At 35.9% G+C, this 26380-nt stretch overlaps 1 protein-coding gene across 2 annotated transcripts in view; it reads right to left on the bottom strand.

Moving 5' to 3' along the window:
- Window positions 1-2529: 2529 nt before the first annotated feature.
- CLVS2 (clavesin 2) overlaps window positions 2530-26380 on the bottom strand; it is a 69920-nt gene continuing 46069 nt past the window's right edge. Inside the window, exons 4-6 of one of the 2 annotated variants that reach the window (XM_015137306.3) lie at window positions 20327-20437; window positions 13503-13723; window positions 2530-5861 (exon numbers count right to left, since the gene is read on the bottom strand). In XM_015137306.3, coding sequence (XP_014992792.1) covers window positions 5774-5861; window positions 13503-13723; window positions 20327-20437 — 420 coding nt within the window. In that variant the 3' untranslated portion in view covers window positions 2530-5773. 2 annotated transcript variants of the gene reach the window in all.

Genomic DNA, 26380 nt, shown 5'->3' with positions numbered 1-26380 from the left:
TGTAGATGGTTCTAGGTAAATGTAATTGAGTCTCTTATACTTTATTAGATGACATTTCATCCACAAATAGGGTAAATGAGGGAAACTCACAGAAGACACAAATGTATATTTATTGAGTAAGCATTATTTCTCAAATCAGGCTGATTTTTTTTTTTTTTAATTTCACATCATATTTTGACCTGGGATTACTTTTTTGAGGATTTATTTAAACCAATGCTTTTCTGTAATTCAAATTTCTAAATTTAATATCTTGCCTAATCCAGCCATTTTCTGTGCAAATGTGAAAACCCTAGTAGTTTTATTTACTGATCATTCCTTTGCTATATGTAATTAAAACATTAGTTTACTCCTTTCAAACTTTCACTTGAAAGTTTGACTAGAAGTTATAGCATATTGAATATGTCATTTTGATGAAACAAATTACTATATATTTTCCTTTTTGATCTCCACACATGCAAATATCACAAATTTGAGGAATCCTAACTTAAATAGCTAAGCACAGTTTCTCTCAAAATAAAAATATTGTTAATTTTTAGATGATTTTTTAAAGAAATATTCACTTTATAGATGTAGCAGATCCAGAACTCACAAATTTAACATTAACCATGTGCAAAATAAATGTATACATGTAAAATATAAAATATACAAAATAAAAGTATACATTTCTTTCAAACAGAAATGTATACTTATCCAAAAATTATATTATACTGTACTGGAATTTATAACTCCTTCAAAAGTCCAAGTAGTAAATAGTGTGTAGTACTAAATAAATAGTATATAGTAGTAAAAATTAATAACATTGGAGTAAAATAGCAAATAATATACTCAGTATTCTTCAAGGACTTGTATGGTTTCCTGTTAGACATCTTTTATTTTTCCTGGATAGCTTTGAAAACAAAACTATTTGGTTTTCTGAGTTTTATTTATTGTTTAAGCAAATATAAAATCTTAAAAAATTGAAAAATTGGATTAGAAACAAGATAATGCTTTGTATCTCTGTTCAATGTAAATGAATTAAAATTCACTGCAATTTTTTTAAGTAGTTGAGGATTGGTTGACTCTGAAAACTGCGGTTAAAATTTATTTTGATTTTTACCTAAGTCCCTCTCGTTCACGAGGTGAAATAAGTCTTACAGAATAAATGCACCGATATCAAGGACAGAAATATTTGCATTGAGACTTAAAACAAAGTCAAATACAGACAAAACATCTTCTAAATTTTAACAATTTCCACTATTTAACATGAGTGCCTTGATTATATTTAAGTCCTATAATTCAGTGATTTCTAATTTTTTTTATTTCAATAGCATCATTTGTATACCTCCTTCCTTGAAAAAGGCTAATTTGAGTGTTTCAATCCACAACGTTGTTATTTTGTATTTTTTTTCCTATAGTACCTGGGTATTCATTCCCATATTTAGTACATAATAGAATCCACAGCACTATTTTCATGTCTGATGTTAACCTCCAAATATTTATAAAATAAAAACTTTAATTCTTAAAAAAGAATATATTCTCTAAGCCATTGAGATCATAATATAATAATGTTACAAAGCCAAGCTTCTTTTGTATTTTTACTTATTTGCCCCTTTTCATGTAGTAAATAATGTCAAATAGTTCCCGTAGCATATGGGAAGCTATTTTTTCAATTAAAACCAAAGACCAAAAGCAAGAAAACAAATCCTTTTCATTACTGAAGATAATTACACACCTTGCATATTCAACCAATCTTCTTTTGTTCCAATACATTGGTTTATAATCTGCCTCTTCTTGTATGATCAGTGACCTCACAAAGTTCAAAAGCATTACTATGTTTCAAGCTATGTATTTATATAGCAGATCTAAAATGGAATATATGCGTATGAGCTTATTGTTGGAAAAATGTACATATACCATATCTGAAAGTTCAAATATCATGCTAGAGCTCTGCTCATTTTATTTTGTGTGTTAAAAATTGTTTGAAGTGTCCTCATGGCTGATGGCAACTTTTCACGTAATCATTAATAAATATACACAAAAAAAGAAGCTGAGATATTATTCACCAACCACACCAGGCAGATCTTTAAATAAAACAACAGAAGAGTGTAAAGCCTCTTAGCGAACTTTCTTAATGTAACTTCTTTAAGGACCACAGACATGTCCATAAACCTTTACATTGTAGAAGTAAATGAACCCTGTCCCTAAAGACATACTCCATGGCTCTGAAGGTGTCTTTTTGTGAAGAGTCATAAACATCTTCCCCAATGTCTAAAACAACTCTCCAATTTCTTGATGCAATGCAGGGACTTCTGTTCCCTCAGAAATATTACAGAAGCTTCACATGTTTAACAATATAGCCTGGTTGACAGTGTTAAAGGAAGCTAAGTATGAATGTATGAATTTTTGGCTTTCCTGCTTATGAATGTATGAATTTTTGGTACTATAAAGTAAGTAAGTATTCTGTATGAAAAAACTTAGGAAATATCCCTGTCTACACTTATGCAAACCATTACTGAAATAAAAGAATTCATGCATGCCCACTTCGAAAACTTCCTTGCAAAATTCTGTTTAATACTTGTATATCATTCCAGCATAGTGTCACGTTTATCATTAACATGTATTAAAGTTACTGTATTTAACTTACACAACAGAGACTTAATACTGTATGAGTATGCTCAAATAAAGGCGTTAAATGTCCTTCTTCAAATGATATCTATATTTCACCTATATAATATAGATTTATGTATTTACTTTTTGGAAGAGAGTACAAATAAAATCCATATGCCTGTATCACTGTTTTATTCCATTTTCAAAGAGGCACTTTTTCATATTTGTTAGAGTATATTTTCATGATAATCTCTTCCTCCTTAAATAGTAGTCAAAAATGCGGGCAAATATCACTGACAACATGATAAGAGAAGTTATTTTTAAATCAGTTTTGGAATCACCTGCCCCTGAAATAACTGGAAGAAAGAAAAGATACCAAAAATAGAAGATGGAACAGGTAGGGTGAAAGAAGTAAATGGACTACTGCACCATTCCAAGTCAAATGTGGTAATTCTTTGAAGCCCACAAATTTCAAGTGACAAGACAACTAAAATAGCTCTCAAAGTACGGAGAAAAATTCATTAGGACAAACAGTCTAGTGTGTTAGTGTGTGTGTAAGAGTGTGTGTGTGTGTGTTTGTGAGAGAGAGAGAGAGGAGGTATGAGGAGGTATACTATTGCAATTAAAATACAAGAATATAGGAGTGCTTATAGGCATACAAGTATAGTGTATAGGTTATACATAGACATAGGTATGTGACACAGAATATCATGAAGGGAAAAATTCCTAAACAGTGCTAACTAGCTGGTGCTGAGGGGTAAATTTATAAAGCTGAATGAATATCCCTTGACTAAGGTTCACAAACATTACTAGAAAATTAGTTTATTCACAGAATGAACTAGATATGGTGATTTCAAAAGGCATCATCATTGTAATTTGTTCATTCGCTTTAAAATATTTTACACAATCTAGCCAACTCTCAATTGCTCATCTAAAGATGAGCAGTAATGCAATGCAAACTTTCCAAATGCGGGTCTGGGAGACAGTGTGAATGATACTTATAATTAGATAGGCATACACATAAAATACGCCTTTCTAGTTATTTTTATATATGACACTAACTTTATGATAGGGGAAAGAAGCTGCCAATGCTGGCTGACATCTGAAACTGGGAGAATATTGAAAACTGGAAATAAATGGTACCCATCAAGAGAAACTCATGAGAATGAAAAGTTGACTGCCCTCTGCACTTACAATGTTTCTATTTTATTCCAATGGATTATCCTGCCTAAGGTTTATATAGTCTATAAAGCCCATGGCTACAAAATGTATGTCAGGTAGGCAAGAATGTAAGAATATCAATGCTTAGAATTCTTATAAAGGTAGAAACTGCTGAGACATGTTGTTCCCAGTGCATTCCAATCTCTGTAAAAGTCACAAGGAGGGCAGAGTGCCTGACAGTCATTCTTCTGCACTTGACTGGAGGTTGGCATTATTAAGGTATCTTTCATTTGTGTTACTTAATGTATTTTTACACACATGAGGCAGTCCATTGATGCACTGTACATTGGTGTACTCAGCTTGCTTTTATAATTTTTGGCTGCAGAATTGTAATAAATTTTTGAAGCTTTTGGCTAAAAAATGTGAAGACTGCCACATGCCTTCATTTTTGATGATTTCCAAGAGTTTCTGAGATATTTTTCTTCCAAAAGAATATTTTAATGGTAAACTCTAAATCTCAAAATTCATTACGGGTGATAAAAATCTTTTTTTCACATTGAAATTTAAAATAAAAAAATTTAAAATTTGCTGCAATTGTACACATTTTATGAAATAAAATGTTAAATATACAAATTTCTAAATCAATGTATAAATGATTACATGCTGTCTTAGATGCCTTCCAATGATTTCATTATATCTCCTGAATATAATGTGTTTCTTCAGCCTTTTCTGAAAGAAATTGTGGATAAATAGGATCACGAAGATAATTAACTTAAATTTGAAAAATAAAAATTGGCTCTCTGTCACTTGATGCTACCTACACTATGTTGAGACCTGTTGCTTCTTTGAAGGAAAAATATAGTTCAAATAAGATGGCACATATTTAAAATTGCATTATAAATTAAATTGGAACTCCCTTAAATAGGTACACTGAAAGTCAGTTTCACTATTTCTCATATTCATTAACTTCAGTGGAAGTAGTTTTCCAGAGTTATCTCATGTAATTATCTATAAGATCATTGAATATCTATGATTTATTTTATAAGCCTGTCACATCAAGTATTTGTTAGATCTCAGTAAAAATATATATGTGTGAATATATATATATATATATACTTTTTAACCAGTGCACAACAATTAGAAATTAGCCCCTCATCTGTAAGTGGAAAATTTTATGTTCAAAATTAGCTGTCAAAACACTATTCACATATGAATTCTCATTCTCTTGGTCAAACAGTTTTGGGGAGGAAATGTACTTTGAGTACATTAGAGAGAAATATAATGGGGTCTTGAATAAAGGACACATTGTGAAGACAGTAATTTAAAAAGAAGCCACTCTCTTTTACAATTCGACATCTTAATTGAGGAAACACATCTTTTCATGAGATTCCAAGAATTAAACAACATAGAAGAGTTCAAGTGTTTAGTTTACCAGCTCATCTGCCATTCCTTGTCTCCAAATTGCAAGGCCAATGATAGTTACTAAGACACATTTCTCTGAAATGAAAATCACTAGACAGGAAATACATTAATCATAAAATTTCCTGGAATCATTTAGTTGTGTGTGCCCTTTAAGAGTATGTTTGAATACTGACAGAGTTTCAGAGAAAAACAATGAAAGAACCACTATGACAGCTGAAATATGGCTTCATAGGAAAGAGGGCTACATTTAACTAGCTTTGATTGTGTCTTTTCTACTTTTTGTTATAGTTCATATCACTGGCATGGACTTTTGAGCCAACATTTTTCCAAACTGAGTTACTACTGAAATTTACAAACTTGACATGAAGATTACATTATATTTACAAATAACTTGGCACTTACAGAATAAATTATTGACATTTAAAAAATCCAGCCTAGGGCCCCCATGGTTCAGGCCAAGGAAAGCCTGATGCCTTATTATATATTATGCTACATTAACATGAATAAGTCGGTTTCCAGCTGGTAATTCCTCCACAGTGCTGTCCCTGTTGCTGAAAACCAATACTTCCCATTTCTAATCCATGAAGGGGATGTAGAGAAGTTATTAGTCCAGAGAAAGCAATGGTTGCATGTTTTCTTCCTCATTTTTATCCATGCGTTTTAGTACTGTAGGATCCACTACTGATTGAGATCTGGAAAGGATAAAGCCAGCGTCAGTGAGTTATTATCAGCTAATTGCACAGATGACATTCTCTCCTCTGTCTTTTCGTCATTACTTCTCCCAAGAATGTGAATTCCCTTCCTCTACATCAAGAAATTTACGAACTGTGGATGTTGCACATTTAGAGAAAAACTACTGCTGGTGATGTTTTTCACTGGAGTGAGGAAACAATCCCTTCTGGCCTCTAAATAGAATAGTGAGCCGCCAATGATTCTAAATAGACTATATGTGACTTAAGAGCTCTTCACAGTTGAGCAAGATTCTTTTCTTTGAGATACCAAAAATTTCTAGTGTAGGATAGATGTTTTCCAATAAAACATCTCCAAATGGAAAAAAAAAATACAGTGAAATGATTATGATAAACTAAATAGAAATAACAGGAGGCTTAATTCCAGTCTTTAAAAAAAATTATGAAAAAAATGCAACAAGAATGCACCTTTTTTTGACTGTCATTTTTCAACTAATGATTGTATCAAGAAAAAGATCAAAATTTTTACGTTTTTTGTAAATTTCCTAGTAGAATATCCAAATAAAATCAACCTTATCTTGAAAATGTCATGGAATTTTTTAATTTCATGGATTTTTAAAAAGTAAAACCCCCTCTTGTTTAGGCAGCAACACTTTATGATTAGTAAAGCACATAATTTGAAAACTCACTTATACATGCCTTCGATAGCAGTTGGGGCTTATATCTCAATTTATCATTAGGAAACAACATGAGAGTGGGAAAGAGGAAAATCAATGAAACCTGCTCCTGTCGTGGCAGGAAGCTGCCATCTTAATAGCTATAGCATTTAGTAAGCAGCTGCCCTTTTAGAATTCTCCTTGGTAATGAATTCTTCCCCTGCTGCTGCATTCCAGCCAATTGGCTTTTGCTATGGCAATATGCCTCTTAGCAGACCTCATTAACTTCTGAAAAGACTATAACCTAAAACACAACTGCACATGCAAATGAAAAAGAACAGCAACGGAACTAATCATCACAGAAAAAATAATTACAGGATTAACTGATAAACTGATTAAATTTAAATAAACTTAAATTATTTCCTAAAGAGGGAATGAAAATGAAGGTGAAAGCATTAAAAAATTGAGAGATTTTGTTTCCTAAGTGTCATTTACACTATTTTATCTCAATATTAAATAGGCATTAGATGCCTATCACGGAAAAAAAGACTAACTAAAGTTGTGTGTGTATGAGTATAAGAGAGAATAGATGAGGATATAAGAATAGGATAAGATACGAATATAAGAATAGGATGAGGAAAAGGACAATAGGGAGAAAGAATAGAGAAAATAGAGAGTTTGCGTCACTTTTAAATGCAATAATACATAATCATCTTTATTTCAGCTGCATGAATAAAACACTTTTTAACAAAGGAGACAATTCCATAAAAGACAAAGTAATTAGACTTTTAACTTTGTTTTTAGGTGAGACCCAACCAAGCAAATTGGATTTCAGAAGAATTCATGTCAAAAGGGAAAGAGACTCATTTAATGTCCTGTGCTAAAGTATTAACTTGACAACTGATATGCACTAAACTGCAAGTTCCACAAGCAGGGACTTTATCAGTTTCTTTCCTTATTGTGAACACAACATCCATCATAGGGCTTGGAAAAGAGTAAGGTCTTCATATCTTGACTTCTAGCCAGTAAATAATTTCCATATTAAAAGAACTTCAGTATTAAGCACTCAAAATGAAGAGTAATGAGGATAATAGAGAAAGCAATTCTATTTTCTTTACAGAACATAAATTTTAAAATTTTCATAAAATTAAGTCTATTATATAAATATTGAGGTATATCCTAATAATATTCCATAAGTACATACCAAAGCTCTTCAGACAGCACAAGGCACAATAGTTAATTTGCCATAATATTCTATTGCATATTATACAGATATGCACACATATACGCATTCTAAGTATGTGTGTTTCATGACTGTTTTTGAAAAAATATGAGAGAATGTGACATTTTTAACAAAATATTTTAAATTACAGTGTATTATTCAACCTGGGATTAAGTTTCTAGTTTGCTTTTATCATGCACTACAGATATGAGGATTGTTGGACGATGAATTCTGGTTCTATATGTGAAACAATGCCTCAATCACAGAACAAAAGTGAGTCAGAAACAATTTGAGATTAATTGTTTTTTCTTTTTGGTATTTAGTTGTCCCAAGTGTATGGCTATTTTAGTCCAAATTTTTTTACTCTCTCTTATGACAGAATAGGATTATTTGTGCAGGATCAAAAGTGTTAACGAATTGATTTATTCCAGCCACAGTAGAGGGAGCTGTCTCTCATTAACTCATACATCTCAGAGGTTTCTGTTTTTTTTTTTTTTTCTTTGTTTGTTTTGGTTTTGTTTGAGGCAAAGTCTCACTGCGTCACCCAGGCTGGAGAACAGTGGCACCATCTCAGGTCACTGCAACCTCTGCCTCCCGGGTTCAACTGATCCTCTCACTTCCCCCACGTAGCCGGGATTACAAGCGTGCATCACCACGCCTGGCTAATTTTTGTATTTTTAGTAGAGATGAGGTTTCACTATGTTGACCAGGCTGGTCTCATGTCTCCTGACCTCAAGTGATCCACCCACCTTGGCCTCCCAAAGTGCTGGGATTACAGGCATCAGCCACTGTGCCCAGCCTATCTCAGGGGTTTCTATGCAGCTTCTATTGTTTTCACAATGAATATATTTTCTTTCTTTCTTGAAAACCAGTAATTTAGATTTAGGTATCCAATACTCATTTCTCATGCATCTACAATACATAGTGTTTAAGAAACTAGATTTTGAACAGAAGCGGATCATAACTCCAGTTGCTAATAGCAGCAGTTTACTAGCTGTGTGATCGTGGGAAGACTAAGCTTCCTAAGATCTTGTTCTCTATTTTTGTAAAATGGGGAAAATAATACCCACATCATACAGTTATGATGAGGATCAGATGCAACAATGCATCCATAAACCCCGCACAAATTCTGGCATATGGTTAAGGAAATGGCTCATGGAATACTATTGCCTATGTACAGATATTAGCATTGCTACTTTGTAGTTATGCAACATGTGGAAGTCACTTACCTTTCCTGTTTCTCAGTCTCTCTATCAATAAAATGGGGATACTACTACTTGATTAGTTGCTTCAAGAAGAAAATGAGTCAACATACACAGAGCATTGGAACGGGGTTTTGCATAGAGCAACAATAAATGTTTAACCTTATTCAATAATAGTATATTCAATATTCAATAATCAGAAGTGCATATCATGAAAATAAGTACTGTTGCTCACTACTGTTATGTGCCAGGCACTATCATAGGCATTGGCAACATAAGGTAAAAGGCACTCTCCAGTTCTAAAATACTTACTCTAGTGAACATTGTATCTTTACACATGATGACTATGCTGTTCCTCCATAAATTTATACCAAAAGACAAAGTAATCTTTTTACATGTCTAGCTACATTTACCCAAAAGAAGAATTATCCACAACTCTGTAGTGATGGAATTATTTTCTCTCTCTTAATGTAAAGATATCATAAAACTACCAAAAGAAAAGGGACAAGGGGAATCAATGTGGAACATGGGAGCAATCTTCTCTTATCCTTGATGGTGAACTGCCATTTCCTGACAGAGAACATGAGAATCAAGTGCAAAACCTTTCTTAATTTCATTCTTCAGGAATTGTCCAATAGAATCATAAATGTTTCATATGATACCAAACATATGCCAAACAATGCCTAAAACTCTAGTCAGCCCATGACACCAGCAAGAAACTCAAGATTGGGGCCATTAATGGGCTATAAGCAAAGTGTGCAGAGGAGAAAATAGCCTAATTAGAGAAAGGAATCATGATACAAAAGGTGGATAGACTGGGCTAAATCTAACAAGATGGGCCTTAATCAATTAAAATCATGTGATTGGAGGGCAAAGCTAAACAATAGGAGGATATGGATTGGTAAGTAAAGAGACTTTCCAGTTTTCGGAACTCCCACATGAGTCAGCTCTGGCTGCTTGAACAATAGCAACAGTGACAACAACAGCAACTCAAAGAAGCCACTGAAGTCTATCCTGCAAAGTCAGAACTCTGCAACTTAAATGCAAGTACCAATACCAGGTCAGATGTTCCCTATTCAGTTATGAATACTGCACTTAAAGGGGGCCACTGATGGGCAGCAGAGCACTCCTCCATGCATTCAACTTGTATTTCCTGAGCACCCTCTGTTGCTCCAGGACCTTCTCCAGGCACTGGGGATTCAGAGAATAGGGTAAACACAGGCAATATCATCTCCTTGAAGCTTACTTTGGGGTGTGGAGTGGATATAAAATTGAACAAAATCAGCAATTTCACAGGCTAAAAGTGTTATGAAGAGAATAAAATAAAGAAGGGTGATGGACACGGAGTGACCGGAATGAGGAGGAAGCAGAACTGACTAAGACCAGGTAGGTGATGAAGATCAAAAGACTCTTTTGAGGAGCTGACCTTTGATTGGGACCAGCCATTTGAAGATGAAGGAAAAGAGCATTCCAGGTGGTGGTGACAAGGTTAAAAAGAGAAGACTATTGTGTCTGAAAAGCAGGGGGAGAGGAAGAATATGGGATACACCTGGAGCAGAGAGGAAGGCAGTGTTAGATCAGGTAGCATCTTGTAAGCCATGATAAGGAGGTGATTCTATTCATTGTATAAATAACAGTCATTAAAATCATAAAGCCAAGGCCTGCACGGTGGCTCACACCTGTAATCCCAGCACTTTGAGAGGCCGAGGCAGGTGGATCATTTGAGGCCAGGAGTTTAAGACCAGTCTGGGCAACATAGTGAGACCCGGTCTCTACAAAAAAAAAAAAAAAAAATTAAAAATTAACTGGGCATGTTGACAGGCACTTGTAGTCCCAGCTATTTGGGGAGTTGAGGTGGTAGCATTGCTTGAGCCCAGGGAGGTCGAGGCTGCAGTGAGTCATGATCACGCCACTGCACTCCAGCCTGGGCAACAAAAAGAGAACCTGCCTCAAAAAAATAAAAATAAAAATAAAGCCAAGATGTGATATGGTCTGATTTATATTTTAAAAAGATTTTTGGATTGCCATGTGAATAATAAATTGGGAGTAGGGGAGCAGGTAAGGCTGGAATCACCAAGAACAGTTAAAATATTTTTAGGGGAAGGGTGCAGCTGAGCAGAGTGCAGGTGATGTGTAGAAGATAGAGAGAAAAATGTGCTCACGTGATGGGCCACACGAGGAATCATGCCTCAGGCAGAATGACTGAAGAAAAAGGGCCTCATTAGCTGACAAAGAAGAACACTAGTGGACACCAATGACAGCTGCCTCCAAATCCTTATGTAGTTCGGTTCCTGAGAAAGGGCCTCTGTGCCACGAAAGGTAGGCAGGCTTTATGTCAGTGATGCGAAGGACGCCACATCTCATGCAATGGAGCCCTGCTCCGCTACATATAGACTACCTAGCGTTGAGGAGGCAGTATCTGTTTAACAATGCTGTGAGGATTTAATAAATTAATGTAAAAAAAAAAAAGACACCTAATTCATGATAAGTACCTAGTAAATGATAGATTATAACAACTGTTATCATTAGGATTATTTTATTAGAAGAGCACTATTTTAGGGGAAGTTTCTTTTAACCACTTTTGTTTTAGAAAACTTTTAAATAATTTGATGAAATATATGACTTTTCCACAGAAAATAAATGCATGACATATACATAGAGTACATTCATACTTATGCACACAAAATTTTGCATACAACTTTTAGCACTTAACAGAATCCTTCGAGAGCCCATCCATGAACCCCTTAGGAAAGCATAGATCTCAAGAAGTTCTGTTCTAAAAGAAGGGAGTTAAGAAGCCTAAAGTTGGTTTAAATATAAGCTTGCTAGCTAGTGGAAAATTAGAGCAGGGAAAGTTTCTGGCCTTTCCATTCTCCAAGGAGTTGTACAGCAGCCTGGAGAGAGGAAATCAATGCACACATATACTAAGAACAACCACAACAGAGGCAGCAGCATAAAAAAGACCATCCTGGCCGGGGGCAGTGGCTCATGCCTGTAATCCCAGCATTTTGGGAGGCCGAGGCAGGTGGATCACAAGGTCAGGAGTTTGAGACCAGCCTGGACAAGATAGTGAAACCCCATCTCTACTAAAAGTACAAAAATTAGCCGGGTGCAGTGGTGGGAGCCTGTAATCCCAGCTACTCGGGAGGCTGAGGCAGGAGAATCCCTTGAACCAGGGAGGTGGAGGTTGCAGTGAGTCATGATTGTGCCATTGCACTCTAGCCTGGGCGACAGAGCTAGACTCATCTCAAAAAAAAAAAAAAAAAGACCATCCTTAAAGAACAGGCACATTACTCCATGAGTCAGAGCTATGGGCAAAGGGCCTTAATGCTTTCATCAGAGAAGGATGCCAGACATTGGCATGACCCATTCAATGTCCTTGTATCCTCCCTGAGCTAGGTGAGGGAACACTTGCAGGGGTTATGGTGTCCATATTTCTGTGAATGTGAAATGAACCGGAGAAGTCATATTTGTTACTGTTATCCAAATGGACCCAGAGCTGTTGTTTCCTGGGAAGTCTGAGAATTACACATCTACTTGTTTGTGACAGAATGCAAACTCAGAGCCAGGTATGCATTTGTGCATGTCTGACAACTCCCCAGACTACTGACTGAAAGAAGAAAGGCATAAAAGTGCTGTGAGAGTCAAAGCAGGTATTTGGACTCTGACTCAACAATGAACTCTATAGAGATTAAAACTGAAGTTAAATACAATGTTTTGTATTAGTAATGTTTAGACCTTTAGACAAAGACTTGGCAGAGATATTGAAAAAGGACCACAAACTTTGAACACAGTGTTTGAACTGATGCGTGTAGTTGCTTTCTTCAAAAGAAATCTTACACAGAAATCAAATAAATTGCTTATAGGCGAGTTGCTCCCACTGCAGTGGAAATGGGCACTCTCTCTACTCCACCTACTTGGCCTGAGGCACCCCATCAAAACTCTTGGTTTCTCAGGATACAATTTGAAAACCACCAGATTTGGTGACTTCTAAAGGCCCTGCTAGACTGTTTATGAATTTAGAACAACACTAAGTCGAGGTTACCTCAAATTACTTTATCTTTTTCTTAATTGACAAATAATTGCATATATTTATGGAATACAATATAATGAAAAAATACTGCATGATTTCATTTTTATGTGGAACCTGAAAAAGTCGAACTCATAAAAATGCAGAGTAGAATGGTGGTTACCAAGCACTGGGATGATGCAGGGCGGTTTGAGGGGTGGATGGGGACATATTCGTCAAAAAGTACAAAGTTTCAATTAGGAAGAATAAGTTTGGGAGATCTACCTTACAGAAGGATTACGATAGTTTTCAAATATATGATAATAACGTATTGTATATTTGAAAAATGCTAAGAGAATCAATTTTAAATGTTCTCACTATAAGAAAATGACTTTATCTTTGACTCAAAACTCTTAGATATCCAATCATAGGGCATAAAGAGTTTTAAAATCCCACCAGAAAAATATATACAGAAAAATAGAAAGCTTTGGGTTTGACTCAGGATGCCTCTCCCTGCCCTGGCCCAGCCCGCTCCCCAGTCTACCTCCAGCATACCTCTTCATGGACTTGGGGGAGAGTTCCTTCTCTACTTCCTTCACAGGCATGCTGTAGGAGTCTACATTGTACTCGCTGTCATCGTCATATTCATGGTCTAGCAGTGTTCTTGCCCATGTCCCCATGTCATAAGGAGGCAGCATTCCTCCAAACTCGGAGGGCAGGATCTCGGGATGAATTAGTTGGTGTAGACTGTTCAGGTTGTTACCATGCAAAAATATCTATAAATGCAAGAAGACGGGAGGAAGGGAAAGACACAGAGGAAACTAAATACCATCTAAATTCTACAGGGAGGAAGTGAGGATAGCAATAGCAAATATGAGTTTTCCATGTCTGTTAAAATACATTAGCCAGTCATCTACTCTGTAAAACAGGTAGAACTGGTACTGTTATCCTAATATTTTATACCAAAATCCTGAGGCTCAGACACTTCGAGTAATTTCTGGAAGGTCAGAGAGTTATTGGGTAAAAGAGCTGCAACCACAAATTTGGTTTCCTGCTTCATAGGCAGGGACATGAGCAGAATGATATGTACATGCTGATCTGTACATCATCCTGGTGTTAGTTGTGCAAACTTGATGATGTGTATAATGAATGCAGTGAAAACAGATCCTTCTCATAAGGGGCTCATCAATTACAGAGCCTATGCGAGTTATTACACCCAAAAGCTGTCACTTGCATGGCTTTCTCTTTATCATCAATAAAAATAAGAATATTGTAACCACTAAATTACTGTTTTATAATGCAAAGTGGATGATGTAAATAACCAAAGTAGATGAGTATCATCATAATGAAAGGCTGAGTGAAGTTCATGTCCCAAAGGACATTATGTTCTGTAATGTTGCCAGTATCTTCTCTACTAAAAATTTTCATACTGACTTTACAAATAGAAAAAGAAACAATGAATTAAAAATGTAAAGCTGTATGCATACCTTAATTATTTTGTCTAGATAATGCTTTTAAAAAAACTGGAGCAATATTCAAGCCACATACTCAAGATTTGTTTTTCCATAAACTGCTACCTTTCCTCTTCTTTCATTTCAGTTTCAAAACTGCAGATTGGCCTTCTCTGCTACAACACTGCTGTCTCATATAAATTTATATAATATTTATTTTAAAAATATACTTTATAAGTAACAAAAATAATTTCATTCTTCAGTTCAAGAAGAATAAGCTAATACATTCATATTTGCTTTCCGTACCTTTAGAATCCACTGAAGTAAATATAGTGGAAAACAGAGAAAGACTACTCTACAATATCAAATAAAATTACAAGATAGTAGTTGTCACTTAATAAGTATTTTCAACAAATTACAGAAGAGTAAAAGCAGATAACAGCAGGTGACTGGCCAAAATAGGCAGAGCAAACAGCTGCCTGGAGAACATGACATGAGGCCCAGAGGAGGTGGAAGATGCTGTCTGTCCCAAAGCACACCAGGTTAACTGCAAACTTTATACCTTCCCTCTCCTGTCTGAGGGCACAACAGCCAGTATTTAAGTCCAGGAAAAAACATGTGCACCCTGTGTTATTCTTATAAGAAGAAATAAAAATAATTTTCCTGTGAAAGTTAAGTTATGGCACATGCAACCCTTATTTTATTAGATATATAACTTTTACTTTATCAGATGGGATCATTCACATAAGAAATCTTCTTCAACTCATGTAAGAGTCATGGTAATAAATCCCTGGAGCAGTCAATGTAATCCTAGCACACTACTTCCCCTCTCTTCTCTAACACTCTGTTGCCTCCTTCCGCAGCATCATTTTCCGCTTTGGCCTTGCTTCCACTTTCACTGAGAAAATAGGACAACCAGATGACATCAACCCACCCACCAGCATCTGTGTCTATGTATTTTGCCTTCACTGCTAGTACAATGAACAGATAAACCCTACAAAGGGCAACCTCTCCACCTGCGCACTAGAATTCATCCTCTCTCCCCTACTCGGTTGTATTTCTAACAGTTCTCTCTTATCTCTCACACATCCTCAGATTTCCTCTCTCTGCTGGATCTTTCCCATCAGAGAAAGAACATCCTGACTCCACTCCCCCAAGACAGACACATAAAACCTCTCTTGGCCCTACTTCCATCTCCAGTTGCTTTCCTATTTCTCTCCTTCTCTTTATAGCAAAATTCACCCAAGGAGTTGTCTATATTCATAGTCCAAATACTCTCTCCTCATTTTCCCTAAATGGAATCCTGTCTGGCTTTGTCTCTTACCAATGAATGAAGACAAGTTTTGTCAAGGTCCTTCTCATTGCTAAATTCAGTATCCAATTCCCAGTCCTTATGTATCTTGAACCCTCAGTAGCAATGGATACAGTAGATGACTCTGTTTATTGAAACATTTTCTTCATGCAGCTCTGATTTTCTCCTACCTACCCCCCTAGATACTTCTTTGCAGTCTCTTTTGCAGAGTGTCCTAATATCTTCTTCTTCTTTTTTTTTTTGATGGAGTCGCACTCTGTCACCCAGGCTGGAGTGCGGTGGTGCAATATCAGCTCACCGCAACCTCTGCCTCCCGGGTTCAAGAGATTATCCTGCCTCAGCCTCCTGAGTAGCTGGCGGCCATCACGCCCAGCTAATTTTTTGCATTTTTAGTATAGACGGGGTTTCACCATGTTAGCCAGGATGGTCTTGATCTCCTGAGCTCATGATCCACTCACCTTGGCTTCCCAAAGTGCTGGGATTATAGGTGTGAGTCACTGTGCCCAGTCTGATCTTCCTAATATCTTAACTGGAGAATGACTGGTCTCAGTCTTTGGATTTATTATCTTCTTTATACTTTCTCATTGGTGATTTCATAAGTTCGCTGTATTCAGTCAGTGACTTTCAAATAATATCCCTGCACTAGAAATGTATGTCTTCAATCCAGGCCTCTTTTTCAACCTCTATAACTGTATTTCCACTCTCCACTTAAAATATCCACTTAAATATTCAATGACCACTGCAAATTCAACATGTTCAAAATTGGACTCACAATCTTCCCCCACCCCAAATATGTTCCTCCCTATCTCCAATATCAGTTAATGGTGTGACTATTCTTCCACTTTCTCAGACCAAAACTTTCAACTCAGCCTTTTACTCCTCTCGTCATCTCAGTTGACAGTAAATCTTTTTGGTACTATCCTCAAAATGTATCCTGAATCCAATCATTCTGATTAGCTCTACACCTACACCCATAACACAGCTACTATCCTTTCAGGTGTGCTCTTGCACGAGCCTCCTAACTGTCCTCTCTATATCCACTCTTTCACCTACACTCTATTCTCAACAGGGCAGCCAGAATGATCATGTCAAAATATAAGTCAGGTCATATCTTTCTGCTCACAATTCCCCATGGACTTCTTTCTCTTAGCATAAACCTATAAGGTCCTATAAGAACTACTTCTTTGAACACATCTCCTACTATACACTTGCCTCAGAACATTTATAATGGATATTTCTTCTGTCTGGAGATTTCTACTCCCAAATGTCCTCATGACTTGCTGACCTACATCCTGCACTTCTCTTCTTAAAATTCCTCTTGTCAGGAAAGCCTCCCTTGGTAAACCTATTTAATACTGTAACCCTGCCCAACCTGGAAAGCCTATCCACTTTCTATGTATCATGTTTCTTGACAGCACCTCCCATCTTCTAATATATCATATAATTTTCTTGCTTAAATTATGCATATATTGTCTTGGCAATTCATTAAGTGCAATGCTGTTATTTCTCCAAAGCCAAGATTTGTTGAAAAAATATATATTATATGATGATGCTCTTTTAGAACTCTTACATGTGAATTGCATCTCCAGACTCGGCAGTAAAGATGCATTGCAATTGCCCAACTGTTAAGTTTCTACTTTTGGATTTTTCTTTGTTTTCACTAGTTCTGTGTAATAACATCATTTATTAACATTTTACTATTTTTCTTTCCTTATATATTTTTTCTCTTCCTCCATTTCATGCAAGAAGTCTGGTCCTTGTTGGTTCCTGTATCTCTGAATACCTTAAAATTCTGAGAATTAGCCTGAATAATACTTTCATTTTTATTTTACTTTTCTACACTGTGCCATTAAAGAGATTATGCTAGGTGATCTGGCGTGGAAAAGAACAGATGAAAGACTTTTGAGAATCACCAAGGACTAGAAAACAACATTGGCCATATTGACTAAGAGGAAGAAATTTGTGCCAACTAGTAGGAAAACCTGTTTCCCATCAACTTTTAAGTAGCAGGAGCACAATCACTGACTTGCTGAAGAATGCACTAGGGTAGTGGGTTTCGTTGGATTTTAGCTTCAGCAAAGATACCCCTTTTTCACAGATAACTTGGGAGCAGAAGGAGACCTTAGTTCAAGGAACTAATATTGGTTTGAACAATGAGGACATCAGAAGGGGCCATGATGGGTGGGAAGTTTGGCTCTGCGTGAGACTCCAGATACTGGTGAGCTTTTGAGGAAAAAGGACACCTGTACTAAGGGTGATATTCCCAGCAGCCCAGTAAGTTGGAGACTCAAAGTCAAATTTAATTTAATTTAAGAAAATGAAGAAGCGGGTGATTCTTGCACACCTGAATTTGTAGAAAAAGATTCACAGCTGCTTCTTCAGTTCTCTTTTACTAGTTTTTCAGAACATAGACTTATAGCATCTGAAGTATAAGGTGTGTGAGTAATATTGTGATGCTGACTCACTTGGAATATCAGTGAAGAAATTTAATAGCTTTGCACCGTGTATTGATTATATAAGTAGAAATTTTAAGTATTTAAACATATAGTTATTTTCTCATATGAAAATTTCCAAATCATATAATTTTAACTAAAATGGTAAAGTTTAGATGCCTTCCTTCCATCTGGAATAACGCTACCAATGCATACTTCTAGGTTGTCAAAGCTGTCCAATTCAATTACAAAACCCCAAATGCAGTGCACTCCTTGTTTTCTAGACTTGATCCTCTTCAGTCTTTTTCAACAGAGCAGAATCATGTTAAAAATCATTTCAGAACAAGTAACCCCTGTATTCAATGACCTTCAAAGGCTTCAAATTTCACTCTGACTGAAAGCCCAGATCCCAGCAATGGTATGTGAGTCCCTATGTGATCTGGTGCAACACAGCCCCTCCTATCCCATGCTCTACCACCTACTCCATCCCCTATCATCTTCCCCCATAGCTCATTTTGCTCCAGCTTTTCTACCTTCTTGCTGTTTGTCAAATACATTAGGCATATTTCTACTTAAGTACATTTGTCTTTGCTATTCATTCTGCCTGAAACTCTCTTTCCCATAAATTCATGTATCCGGCTCTACTATCTGCTAGCTGTGATTCAGAGCAAATTGGTTGACCTTTCAAGCTTCATTTTTCCATCCACAAAATGAGAAAAATAACAATATATACTCCAAAGTGGTGTTGTAAGTACTAAATGAGTTAACATATGCAAAGCACTGAGAACAGCATGTGACATTGAGTGAATACTGTATAAGCATTCACCAGTATAATTTGTACTAAAAGCCCCTGCAGGTTTTTTGGATCACTTGATCATCCTTTCATTAAAGCAAATCTCGAAAAAGCACTTGTGAGGCACTTCAATACACTTTCTGAATTCCAAAATATGAATTAATTTGATACTTGGTGGTAAAACAATTTTTATTATAAATTATAATTCCTTATAGAATTCTTCCTCCTAAACTACTAAAACATTTTCAACAAATTCATTTACAGTAAACCCTGTGTTCACTAATGCTTGATATGGACATGTAATTATTGCACTTTCATGAGTGCAAATTCATTTACAGTAAACCCTTTGTTCATTAATGCTTAATATGAACATGTAATTATTGCACTTTCACACTCACAATAAAGCTTCTACCTGAAGTGCCTTCTAGGTCATTGAGAAACATGGAAAATTATCTTCCATATAGATTTAGAGGAAAGTGTATTTTGCTGTGGAACTAATCATTTGAAAACTGAGAACAGCACCAGGAGGTAAAAATAGCTCTATACGTGGGGCTGAAATATTTGGGTTTGTATACTAGCTCTGCAACTTTTCTTCTGTGTATGTGAGTAAGCAGGTTATTTATCCATTCCAGGACTTAGTTTCTTCAGCTCTAAAACAGGAAATAATGCTTACTACATTTACGTTTCAGAGCTGTTGCAAGAATTAGTGAACTGTACATCAAGATGTATTTTAATAAAAATAATGTGTTCAGTATTTACCTAATGCCCTGCATTGTATTAAATGTTTTACATAAATTATCGCAATCTCAGAAAAATTATTTTGTTTTATGCAATTTGACTATCCTCATTGTTAGATGAAAGTGAATTTAAAGAGACTTCAAGTAACATGTAATTTAAAGAAATATTAAAATTACCACAAATTAGCAGTCTTTTCAAAATGTGTGATTGATCATAACCATTGTAAAAAATTGTATTAGATACCACAGATTTCACTACATTCATTGCAGTATATACTGTGAAAGAACATCCACTTATCGGCATATAAAATTATAACTTTTGTTTAGACTTTACTTCAAATTAAGTGCATCAATAGCACTATAGTAACACAGCATAAGAGATTTGCTTTTGCCTTTAAATTGAGTCTTTAACATATAATGAATGTACTAAAACGTCCTTTTTGTGAGCAAGTAGGAGAGCTAGCTTTTAAATGCTTCTTTCACAAATATACTGTTCACATCCACAAGATCTGGAAGAATCTTAAAATGTTTTCTATGTTGATTTACATACAATGTAGAAGTACATTTTACTGTAGCTAACATTATATACACATTATGCATTATAATTCACTGGATGGGGGAGGAGAAAGGATTAAAAAACAAAGAAACGAATACCCTTTTCCGAGTTTTCTCCTTCAGGAAAGGCCGGATCACGGTGTACAGGGCATGTATATACCATGGTTGATTCACAAAATGAATTCCTCCAAATCGCGCTGGGAAACTATCCTAGAGTAACATGGAGAAAGAAAAATCCAAATATGCTTTAATATACTGAGAAGGTTTAGGAATGGTTATATGGCATACAAATTTATTCTTTCACATACTTAGATGAGATTATCTGTAGAGTTAAGGAGAGAAAAGAAGAAAGAACCTTACCACATTAAACATTGTACTTTTCATACAGTAACTGAAGCAATGTATAATAAATCAAATCTTTCCCAAGAATAGGTTATTGATAAGAATGTCAGCATTTTTAAGAAGGTCGTATTTTAAACCTGTAAATGCTAATAGTCAGTACAAGCCAAGAAACAAAAAGAAAAGTCATTAGAGATTTGTCAAATAATGAATCTACATTGTATAAAAGTTTCATTTATTTATATTTATATTAAAATCTATTTTTTAATAAAATATTTTATTAAATCCCTATCTAGTCATCCATAGTGTGAGCAATGTCAGACACAAAACTCATGTTATTCTCTGTATCTTATTATTTTATCAACTTTGTTATAAACATTATCTTTTCCTTATTTTAACTACAAAAAAGTAACGTGCTTTAGCAAAATAAAAATGCAGAGTTATACTGTAAGAAACTTAAGGATGCATTTTGCTAGGTTAAATGAAAATCAAAGCTCTCTGATCTCACTCCACAGGAGAAAAATGTAAAGCCAGCCTCCTCCTCTTCCTACCCATGATTAAACAGGTACAGCCCTAGCCCATTCCAAAATATGAAGGGAACCCTTAAGCCAAATGAATGGCAACATTTGACACTGCGCTTGAGTATGTTAACGATTCTACATAAATGGATCTGATTCTTGCTACTATTTCAAAGTTACACATGGAATCGACTACAAAGGTCTTCTTTTAAAAAAAAAAAGCTAGCCTACTACAAGCACCTCTGAAGTGGCATCGTAATACTTGGCATTCTGAATTCTATTTAGAGCATGAGCAGGAAGAAAAGTAAAGTAAAGGAACTGAAATAATTGCATTTTTTCAATTTAAATGTTCTCTTGAATAAGAGTCTCTGGTCAAAAACTTGCATGGCATAACCCCATTCTTTTTTTAAATTTTGGACACTTATGAGCAATAGTGAATTATTTTATTATTTGCATATTGATTTGCAGAGCTATCAAATTGTATTTTGCAAGGCAACTTCTATCTCTGAGAATAATACACTATAAGGCAATAGTAGTTCAATAAATAATTAAAATAGCTTAAGATAAAACTTTTACTTTTTATGCCAGTGTTTCACTTCTTTTGTAAATATGTGGTTTTCATTCATCGGGAAGTTATTATAATAATAAAATGAATCTGAAATACAGGCATAGTATATTTTAAAGTTATGAAATATGTATAAGTAAAAAGAAGATATTATATACCTAAATAATAAAGAGAATACTAAGACAAATACTCATGTATCTTATTATAGTTATTAATAATTATTATTTCACCTGGATATGGGAGTGATAGAGAGGTTTCCTGGCCAGCAGGGATTTTCCTAGTTTAATGTTTCCCTAAGAATGTAGCACCTATAGGAATGAGGTCTCACATCCAGTCCCCCACTTGGCCTCAATATGTGCAAGCCTAGTCTTTCCCCCTGAGCACCCTATAATTCAGGCAACTACTATTCTCCAAAGTTCTGGGTTCCTGTAATTAACAATTTCCTCCCAGCCTTCACCTACTCTCCTGTTTTTCTCCTGTAGATTTCCGTGTGTGCTTGGCTTAGAAGGATTTGTCTCACATTCCTGAGAGTTCAGCAATGCACCTGGAAATAATTTTATTGTGAGGAAACCAACATCTTGGTACTTTATGGCAAAAGGATCTTTAAAAATTGTTAACCTGCTACACTACCTGAAGCAATCTCTAGAATAAAACTAAATGAACACTAACAATATTAAGCCAAAAGTCTTGGCTCAAGTGATTTTTTTTTTTTTTCAGACTGAGTTTCACTCCTATTACCCAGGATAGTGTGCAATGGCGCGATCTCAGCTCACTGCAATTTCCTCCTCCCGGGTTCAAGTGATTCTGTTGCCTCAGTCTCCTGAGTAGCTGGGATTACAGGCATGCACCACCACACCCGGCTAATTTTGTATTTTTAGGAGAGACAGAGTTTCACCATGTTGGTCAGACTGGTCTCAAACTCCTGACCTCAGGTGACCCCCCCACCTCAGCCTCCCAAAGTGCTGGGATTACAGGCATGAGCTACTGCATCTGGCTGGCTCAAATGATTATTAAACTTTGAGAATCACAAGAAGGTCATGCTTCTCTCCTGAAAAATATGAATATGCAAACATATACACATAACTTGCACACATGTCATGGGCTTTCTTGGACACCTCTTTAGATATACTTGATCAATACCCAATCACAGTTGAGGCAGAGCGAAAGAGCAGAGAAATTTCTGACTTTGCAATCAAGTAGATTTAGCTTAAAATTCTGGCTTAATGTCACCTGTCAGGCATCAAAGTCCAAAACAAGAACATGGTCCTTTTCCCTCACTGTGAGCTTCCTCACTTCCAATCATGCCCAACTGCATGTCATTTTCCTGCCTCCCCTTCACTTCTGTGGTCAACATGCTGTTTTACGGCTTGTTAACTGTTTTCTCCCACACGCCTACTGTGGCCTTTCCTCCCTTTGAGTATAATCTGGTTTTACTAATTCCTTAAGACTTAGCTCCAAAAACATCATTTCCAGGAAGCTCTTTTTTATCCCTTCTCTCACTTCTCACTCATAAAAGCCCACTCTCTGTCATCACTAGCAAAAGCCTAGGTCTATCACTGCACTTGCCATATGACCCTGAAATTGTCTCTTTGTCTGCCTCCACTGTTAAACCGTGAGCGCCTTAAATGCACAGTCTATTGGTGCCTGGCCTGTAATCCATTTCCACTCACATCATCCCCCACCCTATAAGGTAGGAAATGGAAGGTTAAACATATAATTCTAAGTGGGAGAGTTCTACCCATGAGATGTACCTGAGCAAGATTTAAGGGACCAAAGGGAGGCAGCAGTCACCTTTTTGTGCAGTGGCAGCTACTAAGCACCTTATTAGCTGAGAGATTGTTTGCAGCAATGTCTGAACCACACCTTCCTCTTTCTAGGTGTCACTTAGGAGGTGAGAGGCCTCTGGGACAGCAGCAGCCAAGATGGACACTAGTTTCTTGACTCTGACTCACTTCCACAGGGATGTGGTCTCAAAACCAAGGATTCATCAGCAGTCCTCCTTTAACTTCCATGGCCCTAGGTCTTCCAATGAGGCCTTAAACACTAACTTCCTGTATTAAATCCATTTGTTCTTGAACTATCCAAAGAGATTTTTGTTTTTTGTTGTACTGAACTCTGAGCCAGACTGTGCCTCATTCATCTTTATATTCCCAGAATTTCAAAAATGTGCTCTGTGTGTGTGTGTGTGTGTGTGTGTGTCCCAGAAGAGGTAGATAAATGTTCACTGAATAGACCTAGATACATACTATTTAAATAAACTATTTATCTTCTCTGACCCATAATGTCCTTATCTGTAAAATGGGAACAACATTTAATAGGATTGCTGATCACTCACAATATCTGTTAATTATTCAGCACACCCTCTAGATACAGGGCCACCATATTAACCACCAGCCCCATCTGACAAATGTGGAAATGACCATGGAGGAGTGAAAGGAAAATAAAATGTCAGGACATCAAACTCACTAAGACAAAGGGAAAAGTTAAGCTTGGAAACTGAGTTACACAAAAAACTACCTTTGTTCCTAAATAAATAGCTGCAAGATAGAAGGCCACATATCTTCCCAAGTGGTCTCCCTCATCCTGACAATACAAATTAACAGCTTATCTTCACAGGTCCAGGACAAAGACGAGACTAGAAATCATCCCCCTACCAGCCGGGACAAATGCAGATTTACCAAGTAGCAGGAGATGAATGCACAATTGACTGTACTTCTAGACCCTCCCTTCACACCTAATATGTAGATTCAGTGAGCAGCTAATCAAAGCTTCACAAGAATGTGACCTTTTATCTCACTACTTATTCTTCCTTGTTTTTTCTTGTTTTTTTTTTTTTTTTCTTTCCCCTTTCCCTCCTGCCCACTCATCCCTCCTTAAGTACTGAAGTCCTCAGAATGCACTCTGGAAAAAACACAGGCCATAGATCCTACTGTGGCTTGTGTCTCCTTTTCTCAGGCACATCCTCAACTTTGGCAAAATAAGCCTCTAAATTGATTGAGATCTATCTAAAGCACTTTTGGTTTTACAGAGGTAGTTTTACAGTGTGGTTTAAGCGGCAGTTGTTTGACCCTAGATAGCACTACAAAGTACAAAGTAATAATAAAAATCACAATATTCAATATGCCCATCATTGACTCTGCTGGCTATACGGTTCTTCACTGGAGACAATGAAAAAGAATGGCTTGGCAATCAGGAAGAGTACAGCCAAGATGGGTTGCAAAAAGGTAATAATATTTCTAACTTCCAAATGGTTTTGCTAATTCACCTGCTTCTACTCCCTTTTTTCCTTTGAGCAAAGCACTTTGTGCCTAATGCAAAGATTAACTTGCTTCAATGCTTCATTAATGGAAAGTTAGATGTCATTTATGGGGTAAATGTATTTATATGTATCATTACATGTGTGTGTATCAGTGAATTATTCATATATTTCTAGAAAAACATGTTTGCCTCACACATCTAACTATTCAAAAAGAAAAAGTAAAGAATCTGAACCATAGCATATTATTCTAACTTTTAAATAAGTTTTGATGGAACACAAAACTTATGTGTTAGGATAAGTACTATTACAAGTAATATTGTCTGATTTATGAAGAAAATAAATCAGTATAATTTCTGGTACAATCAATCAGGATACAGTTTATGGCTCCAAATGAGAGCAAAATGAACTTTTCTATGAGAATTAAATCCACAACTTTCATCTCATTTCACAAGTAACACTGTCTAGGGTCCTAAACCAATCAGTTGTGTTAATATGTGTTTTCAGTGTGAACACAAGCAGAAATTGTATGTATAATTTACTTATTTAAAATTAAATCTATCAGCCTTTAAAATACTTTTGTTTAATCACTTTCTTGTACTTTTTTGAAACATTTAGCTCCAACTACTATAGGCCCCATAGCAAAGGGCATATAGTGATAAGGTATAGCACCCAGCACCTAGAAATTACATGTTTAATTCCATAACTCTACCCAAAAAATTATACTAGGACCTAAAATATTGCATTATTCCTACCTGACACTAGGAATACACTATGTGGAGAAATATAAAAGATACTTACTCCAGAAATTTTTGATACAAAAAAGTATAATTTAGAAAATCACTCATAATTTTACCAACCAGAGGAAAACACAATACTCTAAGAATCTTGATGTATGCTCTCAAGCTTTTTTCCAAGATTTATATAGATAATATGAAACTTGATGTACCTGTCTGGAATTATGAAAATAGTTATTGGTAATGGCTCAGAAGTGTACAACATATGTAATATTACTCTTTCTGAAAGTGATTTGGTTTAAAGATAAGTGATTTTGTAGCAGTTGGTATTACTGATTCCCTCAGGAGCACCACTATTAGCTTCCTTCAGATGTGTTTGAATTTAAGTTTGGTCTGCCTTGACGTACTAACCACACTGTGGTTCCCTAACTAGGACTTTTGGGTGTATCTTTTCTAGATAGTATAACAGCATTTGTGTCCATTGTTTTTAGAATGTTTTATTAGCTGTTTGTATACAGGTCTTATTCATCTTCTAGAAGGTTCTGATTCCTGAAGAAAGTCATGCTTTTCCCAGTTCCAAATCGCTGCTTATTATCACTAGTGGACAGACAGATCCAGGCAAGCCATTCACTTGCTTTCCTGACGAAAGCAAAGATTTTTACCAAAACATTCCAACCAGTGTCTTCTGCCAAATTGAGAAGAGACAGCCAGGAAACTGTTTAATTACCAGCTAATTGG

This window comes from Macaca mulatta, chromosome 4 (genome assembly GCF_049350105.2).
Source record: "Macaca mulatta isolate MMU2019108-1 chromosome 4, T2T-MMU8v2.0, whole genome shotgun sequence".
NCBI classification, from domain to species: domain Eukaryota; kingdom Metazoa; phylum Chordata; class Mammalia; order Primates; family Cercopithecidae; genus Macaca; species Macaca mulatta.
This window is presented reverse-complemented; position numbering and strand designations above follow the sequence as displayed.